Source organism: Jatropha curcas, chromosome 4, assembly GCF_041381405.1.
Source record: "Jatropha curcas cultivar XTBG-Jc1 chromosome 4, XTBG_Jcur_1.0, whole genome shotgun sequence".
Lineage (NCBI taxonomy): Eukaryota > Viridiplantae > Streptophyta > Magnoliopsida > Malpighiales > Euphorbiaceae > Jatropha > Jatropha curcas.
The window spans coordinates 28,702,681-28,719,615 of record NC_143154.1 but is presented as its reverse complement, the minus strand read 5'-3'; the positions used below and the strand labels follow the sequence as shown (position 1 = coordinate 28,719,615).

General features: G+C 32.7%; 1 protein-coding gene and 1 long non-coding RNA gene across 3 annotated transcripts; both read right to left on the bottom strand.

Moving 5' to 3' along the window:
• Nucleotides 1-398: 398 nt before the first annotated feature.
• On the bottom strand, nt 399-2,712 carry LOC149497177 (uncharacterized). The gene has a single exon (XM_089720040.1). The coding sequence runs from the start codon at nt 2,603-2,605 to the stop codon at nt 1,241-1,243; it is 1,365 nt and encodes a 454-aa protein (XP_089576166.1). The 5' UTR covers nt 2,606-2,712; the 3' UTR covers nt 399-1,240.
• Nucleotides 2,713-6,406: 3,694 nt separating this feature from the next.
• Nucleotides 6,407-8,794, bottom strand: LOC149497176 (uncharacterized). Of its 2 annotated transcripts, none has more exons than XR_016320437.1 (3): nt 8,413-8,794; nt 7,423-7,505; nt 6,407-6,611 (listed from the first exon to the last, which is right to left on the bottom strand). It is a non-coding gene; the product is annotated as an uncharacterized LOC149497176 (long non-coding RNA). The 2 variants fall into 2 exon arrangements; XR_016320436.1 differs by having other exon boundaries at nt 8,425-8,793.
• Nucleotides 8,795-16,935: the final 8,141 nt, after the last annotated feature.

Here is a 16,935-nt window from a genome sequence, read left to right as displayed (position 1 = left end):
GTAATTTGACAATATCAATTTTGCTTTGACAAACGCAGAAGATTTTTTTTTTGGGCATGCAAATAGAGAAATCATTCAATTGAAGACAATTCAGATCTACCCTAACTTATGCATTGGAAGTTATTATCACATGTGAATAACTACATGCAATCTAATTTCAATAATTCCTCAAAGTGGGACAGATTAAATTAAATAATTATCTCATAATGTTGACATTCCTGAAAACATGCTTGGAACTGGGTCAAGGATCACAAGCTATGATTCCTAGTCTTTTCTTCTGATGGGGTCTATAAAATGAAATATAAACAACATTATCACTTTTTCACTATAAGGATAAATGTGATGAGAAAAGGACTGATGACCTAAATTTAATGTGAAAGAAAACCTGCTCATATATCTTCAGAAGCTCCATTAATTTCATCAGAAAAAAAGAAGCAACATTAATTATTAAAACCAATAAAAGAACATCCCAGAAGTCAATGTTGTGCATCCCACCATATAGAGAAGCTTCTAACAGTGCATGTATCATAGTGGGCCAATCATAGTAATGGTATCTTAACCAAAGAAGCCAATATTTTTGCCTTTGTAACAAATTTTTGGTTGTGATTCATGGACTATCCTTCTATGCACATATAAAATCAGATATTATAGGTTACCTTGATTGAGGGGAGACAATGGAGAAAACAAGAGTAACTTTCACCTTTCACCTTATCTCCTTTTCCTTGGACAAAAAGTCAAGTAAGGTAGCGGTATAAGCTTTTGTCCAAGGCTTTTAGTCCATGTTTAAGCCAAGGCTTGAAATTAGAAGACTACTACTTCCAAAAGATGTTTCAATGCGTAAATGGAAATACAGAAAGGTAACAGGAGTCTGTTTTAAGGAACAAGAGTGATTGCGAAACCAAGTAGCTCGTTAATGATCAACAGTAACTGCAATACAAAGCTATAAACAAGACTTAACTGTTTCTATGCCACAAAATATTTCCTTTTGCAACCCTTCATAGCCCATCTTAAAAAATCCCCAAAACATCTCCTAACATCACGTCCGAGAAACGAGCTAATTAAGCAGTAGAATGACATGACTTCTAGTTTTCTAGTTTTCCAGTTCAAATTGTCCATTGCAGCCCAAAATAGAAGCTGCAACTATACAACTCACCTCTATGGAAGATTTTAAATGAACCCAACATTCAACTTGAAACCTACTCCTTTTCATCAGTCTCCGACTTCGTTTCTCCTACAATGCCTAAGGAAAAGTCATGCCCCTCCTCTTTGCTGCTTCCAAGACACTTAAATTGTTCAAACTAGGGTCACAGTTATAATCCTTAGTGAGTATGCTTAATACATTCAGTACTATGGAATCGGTATAGATCTTGCGATTGTTTCCACGCAATGACAATGGCAATGCACGTCGCGCTCTACCAATTTTACGCTTTTTACTGGAATTGACACCTGTAGGACCAACATACCTGAACTTTTCAATATCATCGATGCTCTTTGGTTTATTGGCATTCTGTTTTTCAGGAGAATTTACAATCGAATATCTCTTACTAATTTTGCATAATTTATCAGCTTCACTGTCCTTAATCTCTTTGCTTCTGCCTTCTACACCATCTTCATTAAACCCTAAAACAGCAGTATTTTCTTGAGAATGCGATTCTGATGACCTGATATCAAAATCCAGCTTTTTCTTTGCGGAGCTACCTTCATGAAATTCTAAATCACCAACAGTGACTTCTTCTCCAATTTGGTGATTTTGCACTGATTTTAAGTAGTTGTCCGGACTAATGCCCTCAAAGTTTAAATTTTCAACACTTTTCCCCAAAATTTCTGTTCCAGTACCTAAAGTATCTCTTGAAGTGTCCAGTACCATATTTTCATCCAAAAGTTCTGATTTTTTTGACCGTGACTTCAATTTCTCAGTAGATTTCACTACTCTATCTAAGATTTTCTCTGCTTCAAAACCTAAGCAAAGTTCTAGATTCATCGAGCCCAAATGTTTGTCCACAGTGTTCGATCTTGTCACTGGAGACTTACATAAACAATCACTTGGAGCTAAAACTCTTTTCATAATCCTAAAGTTAATGGATTCACCGCGAATTACCTCACTATCATGAGCTCGATTAGCGCCAGGAGACGAAACTGGTTCTGAATCTATTGCAATCCTCTCTGTTAATTCTACAGTTGCTGAAAACCCTAGATCCGTATCCCTCCCAAGATCAACTGCTCTCGAATCATCAGTATAATTGCCATCAACGGCTGCAAGGCTTTTATCATTTGCTACTCCCTCGACCGACCGATCATCCGGATTGTTGACGGCGACCGCTTGCTGCTGTTTCGGCGTCGCTGCCAGAGTGGCCTCTTCGGCCGGAGTATGGAAGATGTCGCTATCGAGGGGCAAATTATCGTCAGTTTCACTCTCCTCAAAAGATTCTGGAGGAGAAACCATCATGATTCCGGTGGAGGCCACGGGGATATCACCGGGCTCGTCATCGGAAAGGGAATCATCCTCTAGTTCGCCTGCGAATCGGCAGCGACGTAAGTGCTCTTCTTGAGAGGAAGAGATATGGCAGAGCTTTGCAATTGAAGCAAAAGGATCGTCGTTCTCCATCTTTGAAGAGGCCAATTTGTTAAGAGAAAGGTTATGTTGTTAAGAGAGAGAGAGAAAGAGTGGTATTTTCAGTTTTGCGCGCGCCCGCGCGTCTGATATTTTAGGGTTGGGATTTTTAAATTGCGGTTCAATTTCCCGCTCTGTTTATAAACGGCGAGTGATGTAAAATGGACGGTGATGAAGCAGTTCGTTCTTTTGGTTTTTTTACCTCCCCAAAACCAAATGACTTGTTTTATCTGCTTGTTAACACCTTACAAACTTTGTTACACGACATGTCTTGTTTGTGTCCGATTTTTTATTTAATATCCACGACTTATTAATTAATATATCACGTTAGCTATAAATTCATCCAATGAAATAAAGTCACATCAATAATTTGTCTACAGTGATCTTTGACTTCAATAATCTATATGTTGAGAAATAAATTATCAAAAAATGATCAATATTGTTGAAAAAAACAAAAGGCAAAATTACAAATATTTAACTTGAATTTTTATCTTGGCAATCTAATCCATGAGGGACAAGTTAGTACAAATAAATATTTAATAACAAGGGGCAAAATCAATATTTAAAGTTAAAAAGAGTAAATTGGAAATAAAAATGAGAAAATATAATAAGTCTTAAGTTTAGACTTGTAAAGAAAAACGGCCAAAATGCTCGCCTATATATACATGTGAAGAGAAAAATTCGGTGACATTCGAAAACTTTTATAAGTGACTCGTTTTATTCTTAAAGTATAAATTTTATTGCAATTCTTATAAATTAGGAAAACAGTATTAAATTAAATTAAATCATTTGATAAATTAATATATTTTTTTTCTATTATGAGAAAGAAATGCCAGCATACAAATTTGAAGATGGGACATTGACATCATGTGTTATGTTGTACCCATCTTTCTTTTTGCCAAGAAAAATAAAAAGTAAACACTAAACTTGGCTTCCAATCATCCTCAATATAACCTGCCTATTTAAAACTCTTTATCATTTTCTTTTTCTTGATTCTAACTTTAAGTCATTTTTGAAACAAATCTTCTGGCATTAACAAGCTCAAAATGTATATTAACATTGATATCATAACCGAAAAAACTGTAACAACAATATATATGATACAGTTGTTATCTACATTAAGTCCTCGTATTATAGATTTTGTACCTTAGGAAAATGTATTCCTACAGAAAATTTTCATTATTTTCTCTTTTCCTTCTCTGTCTTGTGCTCACAGTATTTTGTTCATCGCTCATCGTCCTATCTGATGTGGATCCTACTGAAATTCTCGATCAAACAAAGGATGCAACTGGATCTGCCGCCCATGAAACCAAAAGCATAATCGATGGAGCAACTTCTATCGTAAACGACACCGCGGACGGTACAAAAGGTATAATTGACGAAACAAAAAACGCCGCGGGTAATGTCGTTGAAGGGACAGCTTCCACCCTGAATGATACAAAAACTGCGGCTGAAAATGCTGTTGAGGGAACAACAACCGCCTTAAACGATGCCAAAAGCGCCGCCGAAAATGCTGCCAGTGAAACGGAAAATGCCACCCATGACGCCGTTAAACATGCCTCCAATAATATGACGGGTAATGGAGCTGCCGCTGCCGTTGCTTCAGTAGCTGGGCAGGGACGGGTATTGTGGTTGGCTGCAATTCTTGGTTTGTGGTTTTTCAATATTTGGAATTGAAGGTTATAAAATATAACCATATGTGAAATTTGTGAAATGTATATGCAAATGTCATTTGCTATTGGATAACATCTTGTTATTATTTTCAGAGAGTTTATTTTCTTTGGCTTCGATTATTGCTCGTTTGAAAAAAATATAAAATTTAATAAAGGTTTATTTATTTATAGCATATATTTCTTTATTTTTACATGATTTTATGGGTGATTGTTGTAGCTAAACTATAATTTTAAATTAAGGAAGATCAAATTTTGAGCACTTAAATTAAGTGAGGCAAATAATTAAAGAATGGAAGGTTTAAAATTTTTCTTTTTTTTTTTCAATTTTAAAGATCGTCAATTTCTCTATAATGTGACCTTGTTGTTAATTATTTCATTTAATTATAATTATACTATGGAGCTTATTTTCTTTTCGTTATCATCTCATCTTTTTTTGTTTTAAATGTGGGGAAATAATATTTTTCTTTTTTTTTTCCTAATAATTTTCTTAGCAAAAAAATAGAGGAACATAAAATTTGATAATCTTTTTCCTAATTTTGTAAAAATGGTTTGTGAGGCACTTTCAAACTATTATCTGTCGATTTTGATTTCAAACTCTTATTTCATTGAAAAATACTTGTTTAGATTAGGTACATGGCATAAATATATATATATATATAAGATTTACTATTAATATATTCAAAATAAATTTTCAACTAACACATCTTCAATTATCTAACTAAATATGGAATTATCTTTAAGATAAATATCATTCATTAGTATTCCTAAGATACCCTTTTCTCCTCTATAAATAGGCTCTTCTCTCGTATTCATTTCATTTCACAAGCCAAATCTCTGAAGAAAATTTAAACAAGACTACTTAAAAAGTGTGAGGAAAATTGTTCTTCTAATTGTTTCACTTTGCCCTTTGTATTTTCCTTTCCTCCTTTTTTTGTGCATAGATGGTCTTATTGATGCTCATTTTACAAAGTCCAAAATGATACTACCGTTTTTGTGATTTGATCATTTTATTCATCTTCCAATCCTATTAAAGTCGAATTGACGAATGAAAGAGTATTTATTGTCTACAATCAAATGCTCAATCCAAGTTTAAATGCTCGAAAAAGGTACACTTTCTCAAATGTCGTTTTTTTTTTTTTTTTTTTTTTTTTTTTTTTCATTTATTTACCTCTTGCAAGTAGTTGTTTTTAATAACATTAAAGGTTATATTTATGCAAATTTTACTACTAATGACTTTTTACTTTTATTTAGTGATTTCAGTAATAACTGGATGTAAGTCTGGACAACTTAGATTGTGTTCGATAACAACTTGTCAAGTAGCTATCAAAACACTGAACACTAAACGCTACTTTTTTAGTTTAAACTAACTTTTAGGAGTTAAGATAACATTTTTGTGAAAAGTTAATTCAAACAACTAACAGCTAAAACAACTTATTGTCATAGGTTTTTTTTTTTTTTTTTTTTTTTTTTTTTTTTTTTTTGTCATAGAAGATATTTCTTAATAAAGAATAATAAATTACAACATATTATATCATAATTATATATTTTATATATGTTTAACCTGAGTTTTATTTTATATTTTATACCAAACAATAAATCTTGTAATATATTCTTTAATAAATAATAAGAAATTATATATTTTTGGCAGAATAGGTTACTTGTAGGAAATAATTATAATAAATCCAATTAAAAATAATAGCTAAACGTATCATGTTCTTATCATATTAACCGATCAAAGTTAGATTACCTTTATTTTTAACTAATAAAATTACAATTCTTAAAAGATATTATATTCTTCACCATATTTACTAAATAATCTAATTTTTTAATTTATAATATATTTATAACAATAAAAATTATTCTAATTAGATAATCAAATTTTTATGAAAATAAAATTACCTGTTAATCAATTTAAAATTTTTTATAATGATTTAAATTTAATTAACTTAATTTTTTCTCATATAATATAATAGCATAAATTGTCTATATTACACACATATGAGAAACCGATATTAACATTTATAATAATTGGAATATTAGTGTCCCAATCCATTTCCATGGACCGGACCGGCACTAGGACCTGGGTGAACTTAAAGCTCCCGAAGCCCGTAGTAAGCCTATATTATGCAAATCTCATTTACTATTCATAATTGTGGATACAGGCCCAATAATTTATTTCAATTATGTATCACTAGTACAGTTCACCTACAACCCACTAGCATACAATTGCGGAACTCTACCTGTACATTTACATCATCATTTATTTATCGTTTACAGTCTTCTATACTTATATCTCAACTCCATAGGATTTTTCTTTCTTCTATTACCTGGAAAAAAAAATAGGTAGGCAGGGGTGAGCGCCAAACTCAATTAGTAGGGTTAGATAACCCTCTCACCCCACACAATCATACAGATGCTAAAATATTTTTATTTGTTTATCGATTAAATTTATGATCATGCAGTGTCACACAAATAGCAATACAACAGCAACCACAATTATTATCACCTTCATATAATCACATCACGTGGAAATTAGTCAGTGGCACCACCTAAAACCCCAACGAGCCGTCTTCACACATGGCTCGCCCTCTCATACATGTGCACCAGGGAGCCCACCCCCATACGACCAACTGGTCTAATCCTCACTGACCAGTCCTCTCATTATTTTTTCATTCTCTCTCTCTTTTTTTTTAAAAAAAATGCCAACAGGAGGCAACCCGGTGGTCTCCATCCAATCTAGATCATCAAGTGCTCACAACAGGAGGTCACCCTGCGGGCTACAATCAAATCTAGATCATCAGGTGCGCAACAACAAGAAGTCATCCTGTGGTTTTCCATATAATCCATATCATCAGGTGCACACGGGGGCGCCAATCTCCCATTTACCCGGCTGACGGTCAAATTCCATATCATATCATATTCAGGATCCATATCACATAGACCGTCCTCACAAACCCATGGTGGTCCACTTCATCCCAATTCCACACAAACAAGGCACAGCAATATCACATCACAAGTAATCAAGCATTATTTAATATCAACAAATAGTGCATCACAATATAGCAGTAATGCATGATAACATTTAGTCGTGAATGCATGAATGCAGGCGAATGAGGCGAATTATCTAACACTACTCACTGTTCTTTATTGTCTTCTAAGGGAACTGTTTTTCTAGCCACATGCTTCGAGCCTTTGTCTTTGCATTTCGGAGTTTTATAAACCTTTAACATAAACTATAAAATTCTAAGTAAGAATTTTCATTCGAAAGATTATATTTCATATTCGTTCATTAGTTTTGGTAATCAGTTATTTAATTCCCTTAGTAATTTAAATTATATATATATATATATATATATATATATATTTATAGACATACATTGGGTTTCCTCATTTATTTATCTATTCTAATGTATCGCCTTTAAATAAAAGGTTTAGTTATTTGTTAAATAAGATTTTACGGTCATACTAATCAAAATATTAGTATTACGAATAATAATAATAATGATAATTTTAGTTGGCATTTAATTTATTAACCTATATATAAATTCGTTACTCTTGTTTATTTATTTATTTGTTTGTATTTTTCAAATAAGTGCCGTTAGTAAATTAATGTTCCATAATAAATTTTATTTTATTTTCTACCAAAATTTCGATAGCACTTCCCCTATAATTCAACTATCCACCAATTAACTCAGTCAATAATTTTATCAAGTTCTAACAACCCATCCATCGGGCAATTAATCAATTTAACTTTTCCCTTCCTCCATCCGAACGTCAATATCCACACTACCTTACATCCATAATTTATAAATTAATATTACCTACCAAATAATCTACCTTGAATCCACATTTAAATTCCACAAATTTATTATTATCAAATTTTCCTAATAAATTTATGTAATACTAGAATTAAATTTAATTAGTCAAATATTTAATTAATCAATAGATCAACACTAATTTAAATTAATTTATCTACTCACAGTTTACTTAAATTAATTAACTAATCGAGATTACTTAAATTAAATCAATTAACTCAGATTACTAAAATCAATTAACCACAATTAATTAAATTAAATTAATTAGTTAAAAATTACTAAAATTAATTTAATTAACTAAAAATTTACTAACATTAATTTATACCGCAAAATTAATTAGTTTTTGTCGCAGATCACTAGATCTGAGCTTTACGCGTGCCGGATCGAAACTACGCGTGTTGGAAGCGACTGGACCACCTGAGATCGACGCTCACCTGGACAGATCAGAGGAGGAGCAACCTTCTGTCCCTGCTTGGCTTGAACGGAGAGAGGCGTCGGCGATGGCGGAGCTACTGCAGTGTGGAGCAGCGGCGAGGTGGCGCGACGTGGCTGAGCTCGTGCTGGTGGCTTGCGTTTCTGCTGGAGCTGCTGGGACGCGACGCAGACGCAGTCACAGGGAAGAAGAAAGAAAAGAAAAGAAAAGAAAAGAAAAAGAAAAGGAAAAAGAGAGGAGGAAGTGGTGGCGTGATGGTGCTGCTGGAGGTGTTGTAGAAATGGCGAGGGAGAGGGAATGGGATAAGCGTGGAGATAAAAAGAAAGAGGGCTTCTAGAAGGTTTGGGCTGGTTCGATTCAATTCTAGTTCGATTCAGCCCAAATCTTGGTTTTTCGTTTGATTTTTGATTTTTCAATTGGTTTTTGATTCGGTTTATCACTGTACGAATTATTAATTTACATTTAAATAATTAAATACATTTTCAGGCTGTCAGTTTATTAAATTAAAATGAAAAATCTTTGAAAAAAAAAATTCGGGTTGTTTCAATTAGTTATTGTTTTGAGCATCATTTATAATTTTGATGTTTTTCTTTTTCTTTTTTATTTTACTTTTTGATAAAGAGTATGAGTGTCACGACCCAATTCCATGGGCCGGACCGGCACTAGGGCCCAGGTAAGCTTAAGGCCCCCGAGGCCCGTAGTAAGCCTGAAACACCAAAAAATTTATTATCTCAATATAATATTAAACATTCAGCCCATGTTTGTAGGAAATAAATCTCAAGATTTTATTAAATCTCGGCCCAATTTATTAGCTACAACATTCCATAGTTTGGGCCCAATTAACAATACACCACATTTAATATGAGCTCACATAAATATATTGTCTATGTTAATACACGATTAATTATATACAAATTTTACAACTGCGGAGTCACTAACTAATAGATATACATAGATTTTTATACATCTAGACACATAGCAAAATATTTATTGGTCTAGGAAAATTTTCTTTATAGCTCTGCGACGAAGGAACATAGCTTAACCGAATTAAAGAGAAACTTACTTCCTGAAAAATTTAAACAAGACATGTGAGTTTTCTAAGGAGTAATAATTATTGCACAACACACGCAGTCACACAAATATGTAAACATATCAATCTAGTCATCCGACTAGTTATATGCTCACGCAGCCAGTCACACAAATGACATATCATTAGCACTCACAATCATAAACATCTTCATATAATCACATCACGTGGAAATTAGTCAGTGGCACCACCTGAAACCCCAACGAGCCGTCCTCACACATGGCTCGCCCTCTCATACATGTGCACCAGGGAGCCGATCCCCCATACGGCCAACTGGTCTAATCCTCACTTACCAGTCCTCTCATTGTTTTACCATTCTCTCTTTTCTTTTCCATACCAACAGGAGGCAACCCGGTGGTCTCCATCCAATCTAGATCATCAAGTGCTCACAACAGGAGGCCACCCTGCGGGCTACAATCAAATCTAGATTATCAGGTGCGCAACAACAAGAAGCCATCCTGTGAATTCCCATATAATCTATATCATCAGGTGCACAAGGGGGCGCCGATCTCCCATTTTCCCGGCCGACGGTCAAGTATCATATCATAACCGGATCCATATCACAGACCGTCCTCACAAACCCATGGTGGTCCACTTCATCCCAATTCCACACAAACAAAGCATAGCATTTTCACAACACAATTAATCAAACATTGCAATCAAATGCAGACATATTGATCAGTTGAACACCGTAATGCAATGCACAATTAGACATCCATTCTCAAATGCAATTAAATAATTAAATAAATACCATTAACAATAAATAACAACAATAAAATAAATGATAATAATAAACAATAACAATGAAAATAATTAAATACTTAAATAATTAAATGAATAATAAAGATAATAAATAAATAAATAATATTAAGAATAAACAAACAATTAAATAAATTATAATAATGGAAATAAATAAATAATTGAATAATTCGATGAATAATAATGAAAATAATTAAATAGTTAGAGCATTCTATTTAATATTTATTAAGTTATAGAATTAATCTAAATAGACTTATTAATTGTGTCATTACTTAAAACTAGTCTAAGTTCTATCGAAATTTCGGCAGCATCTCCCCTAAAAATAGGACTATCTACCTGTTTAAATATCACAATAATATATATATTAATACACACAGCCCATCCGTCGGGCAATCAATCAATCGAATACCCGTCCTCCTTTAAATAACAATATCGCCATTTAACATCCATAACAACTTGCACAAGCTTAATTCGTATTCTAAATAACATCATTTATCAGTCATTGGATACATATGTATGTATATACAAGCATATGTGCATAATTAACTTTCACGATTAATTCTTATTCCATATCTTTTCATTGGTACCTAGGCATGTAAGACTTCAAGCTTAACCTCAGTTACCACTTATTAGAACAAGAAGTTTTACTCTATTCAAATTTACACATTATGTTCTAAGTATCTCGTATCATCCAACTAACAACATCAATAATTAATCACCAATACAAAATTTTAACTTTACTTTATAAGGTTAAGCAAATAACTAAGTAGATAAACAATTGCAAATTTATATTGGCTTAACGTTTATATCCTTCTAGTGTAACTATATATATATATATATATATATATATATATATATATATATATATATATATATATATATATATCTTTAATAATTATATGCAATTATAATTTATAAACTCTTCCATTTCCTTGTTATTAATTAAGATCTCGAAATTCCATTTAATGATCCATGAACCATCATCTATTGAATATGAATAAGCATTTATGAATATCTATCGACCTGGAAATAAAAAAAAATACACTTCCTCATCCATATTTGTCTTCTACAACAATTTAATATATTTGCTGCCACTACACAGATTCGTAGTTTTTCTACGCTAAAATCTTAAATTGCACACCAACTAACCAATCTGTTGCAAATATTAGACCTACTACCTCATATGTACACTATCAAACAATAATTTGAAGGAATAATTAAAAATAAAATTCCTAAATTCCAGTTTAATCTCATAGCACACAGGCTGGCAAATTCACTAATCAACTTACCTTACTAAGAGAAAGGTTGGAAATTGCTTACCCAGTTGCGAAAATGTCGGAAAAGTGCAAGACAGAAAGGAAATGCCACTGTCCCTGCCGAAGAACGATATCGCAACTCCTTGCGATTTGCTGCACCAGTAGATGAACGACGATGGAGAAGGGGAGAGCGGAGCTACACCGTCGACGGGGATGAAGCTGGAGTCGATCGATCGCCGGAGAGTTGAGCTAAAGAGGCGACGCGATTTCCCGATCACAAACTCGCAAGTCTGCTGTGAGTGTACGCCAGAAACGAAAGGAGAGAGAGAGGAAGGGAGGCGAGGGCTGCTGCAGTGAGGAGGCGACAACGAGGTTGGCGATGGTCTCGGGTGGTCGGAAAAAAAAAGGAGGGGGAGGGGGTGTCGCGCGCATGGCGCTGGCTCCAGGAAGAAGAAGGGAAAAAGAAAAGAAAAAAAAGAAAAAAAGAAAAGAAAGAAAAAAATCTTGGGGCTTCTAGACCATTCCGGTTCGATTCGAACCGGTTTGGTCTAATTCAATGATTCGGCTCAATTTGCTTGGTTTTCGAGTTTTTCGCTTGGTTTTCGAAAAATCAAATTGGTTAATGGGTCCAGTTTAGCAATAATAAAATACTAGCCGGTATAATCTCATTGGTTGAAAATAAAAAATAAAAAATTTAGTTTTTAAATGAAAATTCTACGAAATTAAATTTTCGGGTCGTTTCAATCTTCCCTCCTTATAAAAATTCGTCCTCGAATTTTAGAGATGAGCAAGAAATAGGAATGCAACTAGAAAAGAAAGCATGTAAGGATATTTAACAAACAAATTATCATTTGATTGACATCCAAGAATGAATGAATGAAAGGTTTCATTATAACTCAAAATGTATTCGTTCAACCATCTATTACATTTATTGTCACTTGATTAAAACTTACAGGAAACTTAAGTCTATTACTATAACCTCGAATTTCTATTGCCAACAATCCTATTTAGTGCCACTTGGCTGAAGTTTACGAGAAACTTAAGCTTATTGTCTAATTCTCCAATTACTATCTTCAGACAGCTACTGAAATCTCTTTAGAAAATCTTTCTTTGAATAAAACTTTTACAATAAAACGGGATTTATCAAGAAGATGCATAATATATGTCATATATATTTCTCAAAATTATATAATTTTTTTTTGAAAATTTAAATTTTCACTAAGTATTCCTTCATGAAAACCCAACATATAGTTTACAAACACAAAACGACTGAAATTTAATTTACTTCTAATATCAAGATTTAACTCGTTTAATTTACATATATTATTATTCAAACTTTTCTTTAATCAAAAATTCAAAAACTTATTACTTTAATTCAAAACTTTAAGAAAAAAAAATTCGTCTACGACTTCCGTTGTCTATTATATCATAGGGCACTTCGAAATAACTGTCTGTTAATCCTCGTTAATCGTGATTTATCTAATCACCAACATTTCAATCTAAGACTTATTACTTACTCTTTCATCTAATACACATCAATACTAATGTCTTCTATGAAAATCTCGTAAGTCCTAACCTAATGCCATCTTAACACCCAAATATCACACCAAACCAATCTCATTAGTTTCTTATCGTCGAATGCATATATACTAATAACTTCACTTTTCTGTCCATATCATGGACTAGAATTTTTCTAATCTACAGTCTTAACATTTAATTAAATGTCTTAATTAGCCATACGTCTACCTATCACTAACTTGAGTCAACTGTATATTTAACTTACCTATCTCATTTGTCCTTAATCAATCAATATTCTCCTATTCAAGTCGAGTAAGGTTTTTTTTTTTTTTTTTTTTTTTTTTTTTTTTTTTTTTATCTACCACTAACTCCTAATATATATATATTACAATTTGTCAACTATTATGTCTTACCCTTAAACTATCCAAGTTCATTTCTATTGTTATCTTTCTTACTTACACATTAAACAATCCTATACTCCTAATTTAGTAGCAACTCAACTTCTGTACCCAAAATTGCCTACCTGACCATTCCAACATTCGTGTTTCTATCTTGACTGCGAACTACCTACTTACCTATATCATTGTTATCATTATTATTACCACCCCTCTATCTTATCCCACCGGCCCTGTGATATAAATAGACAATTTTTCAAAAATAAAATTTTTTTTTTTTTTTTTTTTCTATATAAATAATCAATTTTCAATTTATTTATCATAACACAATTTGAATTCAAAATAAAAATGGGGTTTAAAATTTAAATATCAATATCAAGTAAATAAAACAATAAAAAGAAATTCTAAAGAAATTCAGTAGCCGAACTGAATACTAAAATACCGATTCCTAATCACCCAAAATTCATCAATCCACCATACAATTAGAAAACCTACTTATTCTCTACACTATCCTGTTCACTGATAGGAATAGAGTTCACATGAAAAGTAGTGTACTGGGTGATCAGGCCAATCCACTACCATCAGGTATTACTCTATTCCCTAGCTTAAGGGTTGATAATTGCTTTCGCCCCTACAGGTATTGTGATGGGTTCATCCTACTATCCATTACTTGCACTCTAATCCTCAATTAGTTCTTCTATAGTTTATGGATCTTCACAATAGGTGTGGGTTTTCCCACCTCATAGGGTCTAGTGCGTCCACCATCCCTAGAGAGGGAAATCATAAAGTTTCCTTCCTTATGTTGGTTACGGCCGATCCCAACATAAAGAAATTTCCTATACTCCGCAGTTGTGTCCCAAAACCCTAACCTAAGCTCTGATACCAACTTTGTCACGACCCAATTCCATGGGCCGGACCGGCACTAGGGCCCAGGTAAGCTTAAGGCCCCCGAGGCCCGTAGTAAGCCTGAAACACCAAAAAATTTATTATCTCAATATAATATTAAACATTCAGCCCATGTTTGTAGGAAATAAATCTCAAGATTTTATTAAATCTCGGCCCAATTTATTAGCTACAACATTCCATAGTTTGGGCCCAATTAACAATACACCACATTTAATATGAGCTCACATAAATATATTGTCTATGTTAATACACGATTAATTATATACAAATTTTACAACTGCGGAGTCACTAACTAATAGATATACATAGATTTTTATACATCTAGACACATAGCAAAATATTTATTGGTCTAGGAAAATTTTCTTTATAGCTCTGCGACGAAGGAACATAGCTTAACCGAATTAAAGAGAAACTTACTTCCTGAAAAATTTAAACAAGACATGTGAGTTTTCTAAGGAGTAATAATTATTGCACAACACACGCAGTCACACAAATATGTAAACATATCAATCTAGTCATCCGACTAGTTATATGCTCACGCAGCCAGTCACACAAATGACATATCATTAGCACTCACAATCATAAACATCTTCATATAATCACATCACGTGGAAATTAGTCAGTGGCACCACCTGAAACCCCAACGAGCCGTCCTCACACATGGCTCGCCCTCTCATACATGTGCACCAGGGAGCCGATCCCCCATACGGCCAACTGGTCTAATCCTCACTTACCAGTCCTCTCATTGTTTTTCCATTCTCTCTTTTCTTTTCCATACCAACAGGAGGCAACCCGGTGGTCTCCATCCAATCTAGATCATCAAGTGCTCACAACAGGAGGCCACCCTGCGGGCTACAATCAAATCTAGATTATCAGGTGCGCAACAACAAGAAGCCATCCTGTGAATTCCCATATAATCTATATCATCAGGTGCACAAGGGGGCGCCGATCTCCCATTTTCCCGGCCGACGGTCAAGTATCATATCATAACCGGATCCATATCACAGACCGTCCTCACAAACCCATGGTGGTCCACTTCATCCCAATTCCACACAAACAAAGCATAGCATTTTCACAACACAATTAATCAAACATTGCAATCAAATGCAGACATATTGATCAGTTGAACACCGTAATGCAATGCACAATTAGACATCCATTCTCAAATGCAATTAAATAATTAAATAAATACCATTAACAATAAATAACAACAATAAAATAAATGATAATAATAAACAATAACAATGAAAATAATTAAATACTTAAATAATTAAATGAATAATAAAGATAATAAATAAATAAATAATATTAAGAATAAACAAACAATTAAATAAATTATAATAATGGAAATAAATAAATAATTGAATAATTCGATGAATAATAATGAAAATAATTAAATAGTTAGAGCATTCTATTTAATATTTATTAAGTTATAGAATTAATCTAAATAGACTTATTAATTGTGTCATTACTTAAAACTAGTCTAAGTTCTATCGAAATTTCGGCAGCATCTCCCCTAAAAATAGGACTATCTACCTGTTTAAATATCACAATAATATATATATTAATACACACAGCCCATCCGTCGGGCAATCAATCAATCGAATACCCGTCCTCCTTTAAATAACAATATCGCCATTTAACATCCATAACAACTTGCACAAGCTTAATTCGTATTCTAAATAACATCATTTATCAGTCATTGGATACATATGTATGTATATACAAGCATATGTGCATAATTAACTTTCACGATTAATTCTTATTCCATATCTTTTCATTGGTACCTAGGCATGTAAGACTTCAAGCTTAACCTCAGTTACCACTTATTAGAACAAGAAGTTTTACTCTATTCAAATTTACACATTATGTTCTAAGTATCTCGTATCATCCAACTAACAACATCAATAATTAATCACCAATACAAAATTTTAACTTTACTTTATAAGGTTAAGCAAATAACTAAGTAGATAAACAATTGCAAATTTATATTGGCTTAACGTTTATATCCTTCTAGTGTAACTATATATATATATATATATATATATATATATATATATATATATATATCTTTAATAATTATATGCAATTATAATTTATAAACTCTTCCATTTCCTTGTTATTAATTAAGATCTCGAAATTCCATTTAATGATCCATGAACCATCATCTATTGAATATGAATAAGCATTTATGAATATCTATCGACCTGGAAATAAAAAAAAATACACTTCCTCATCCATATTTGTCTTCTACAACAATTTAATATATTTGCTGCCACTACACAGATTCGTAGTTTTTCTACGCTAAAATCTTAAATTGCACACCAACTAACCAATCTGTTGCAAATATTAGACCTACTACCTCATATGTACACTATCAAACAATAATTTGAAGGAATAATTAAAAATAAAATTCCTAAATTCCAGTTTAATCTCATAGCACACAGGCTGGCAAATTCACTAATCAACTTACCTTACTAAG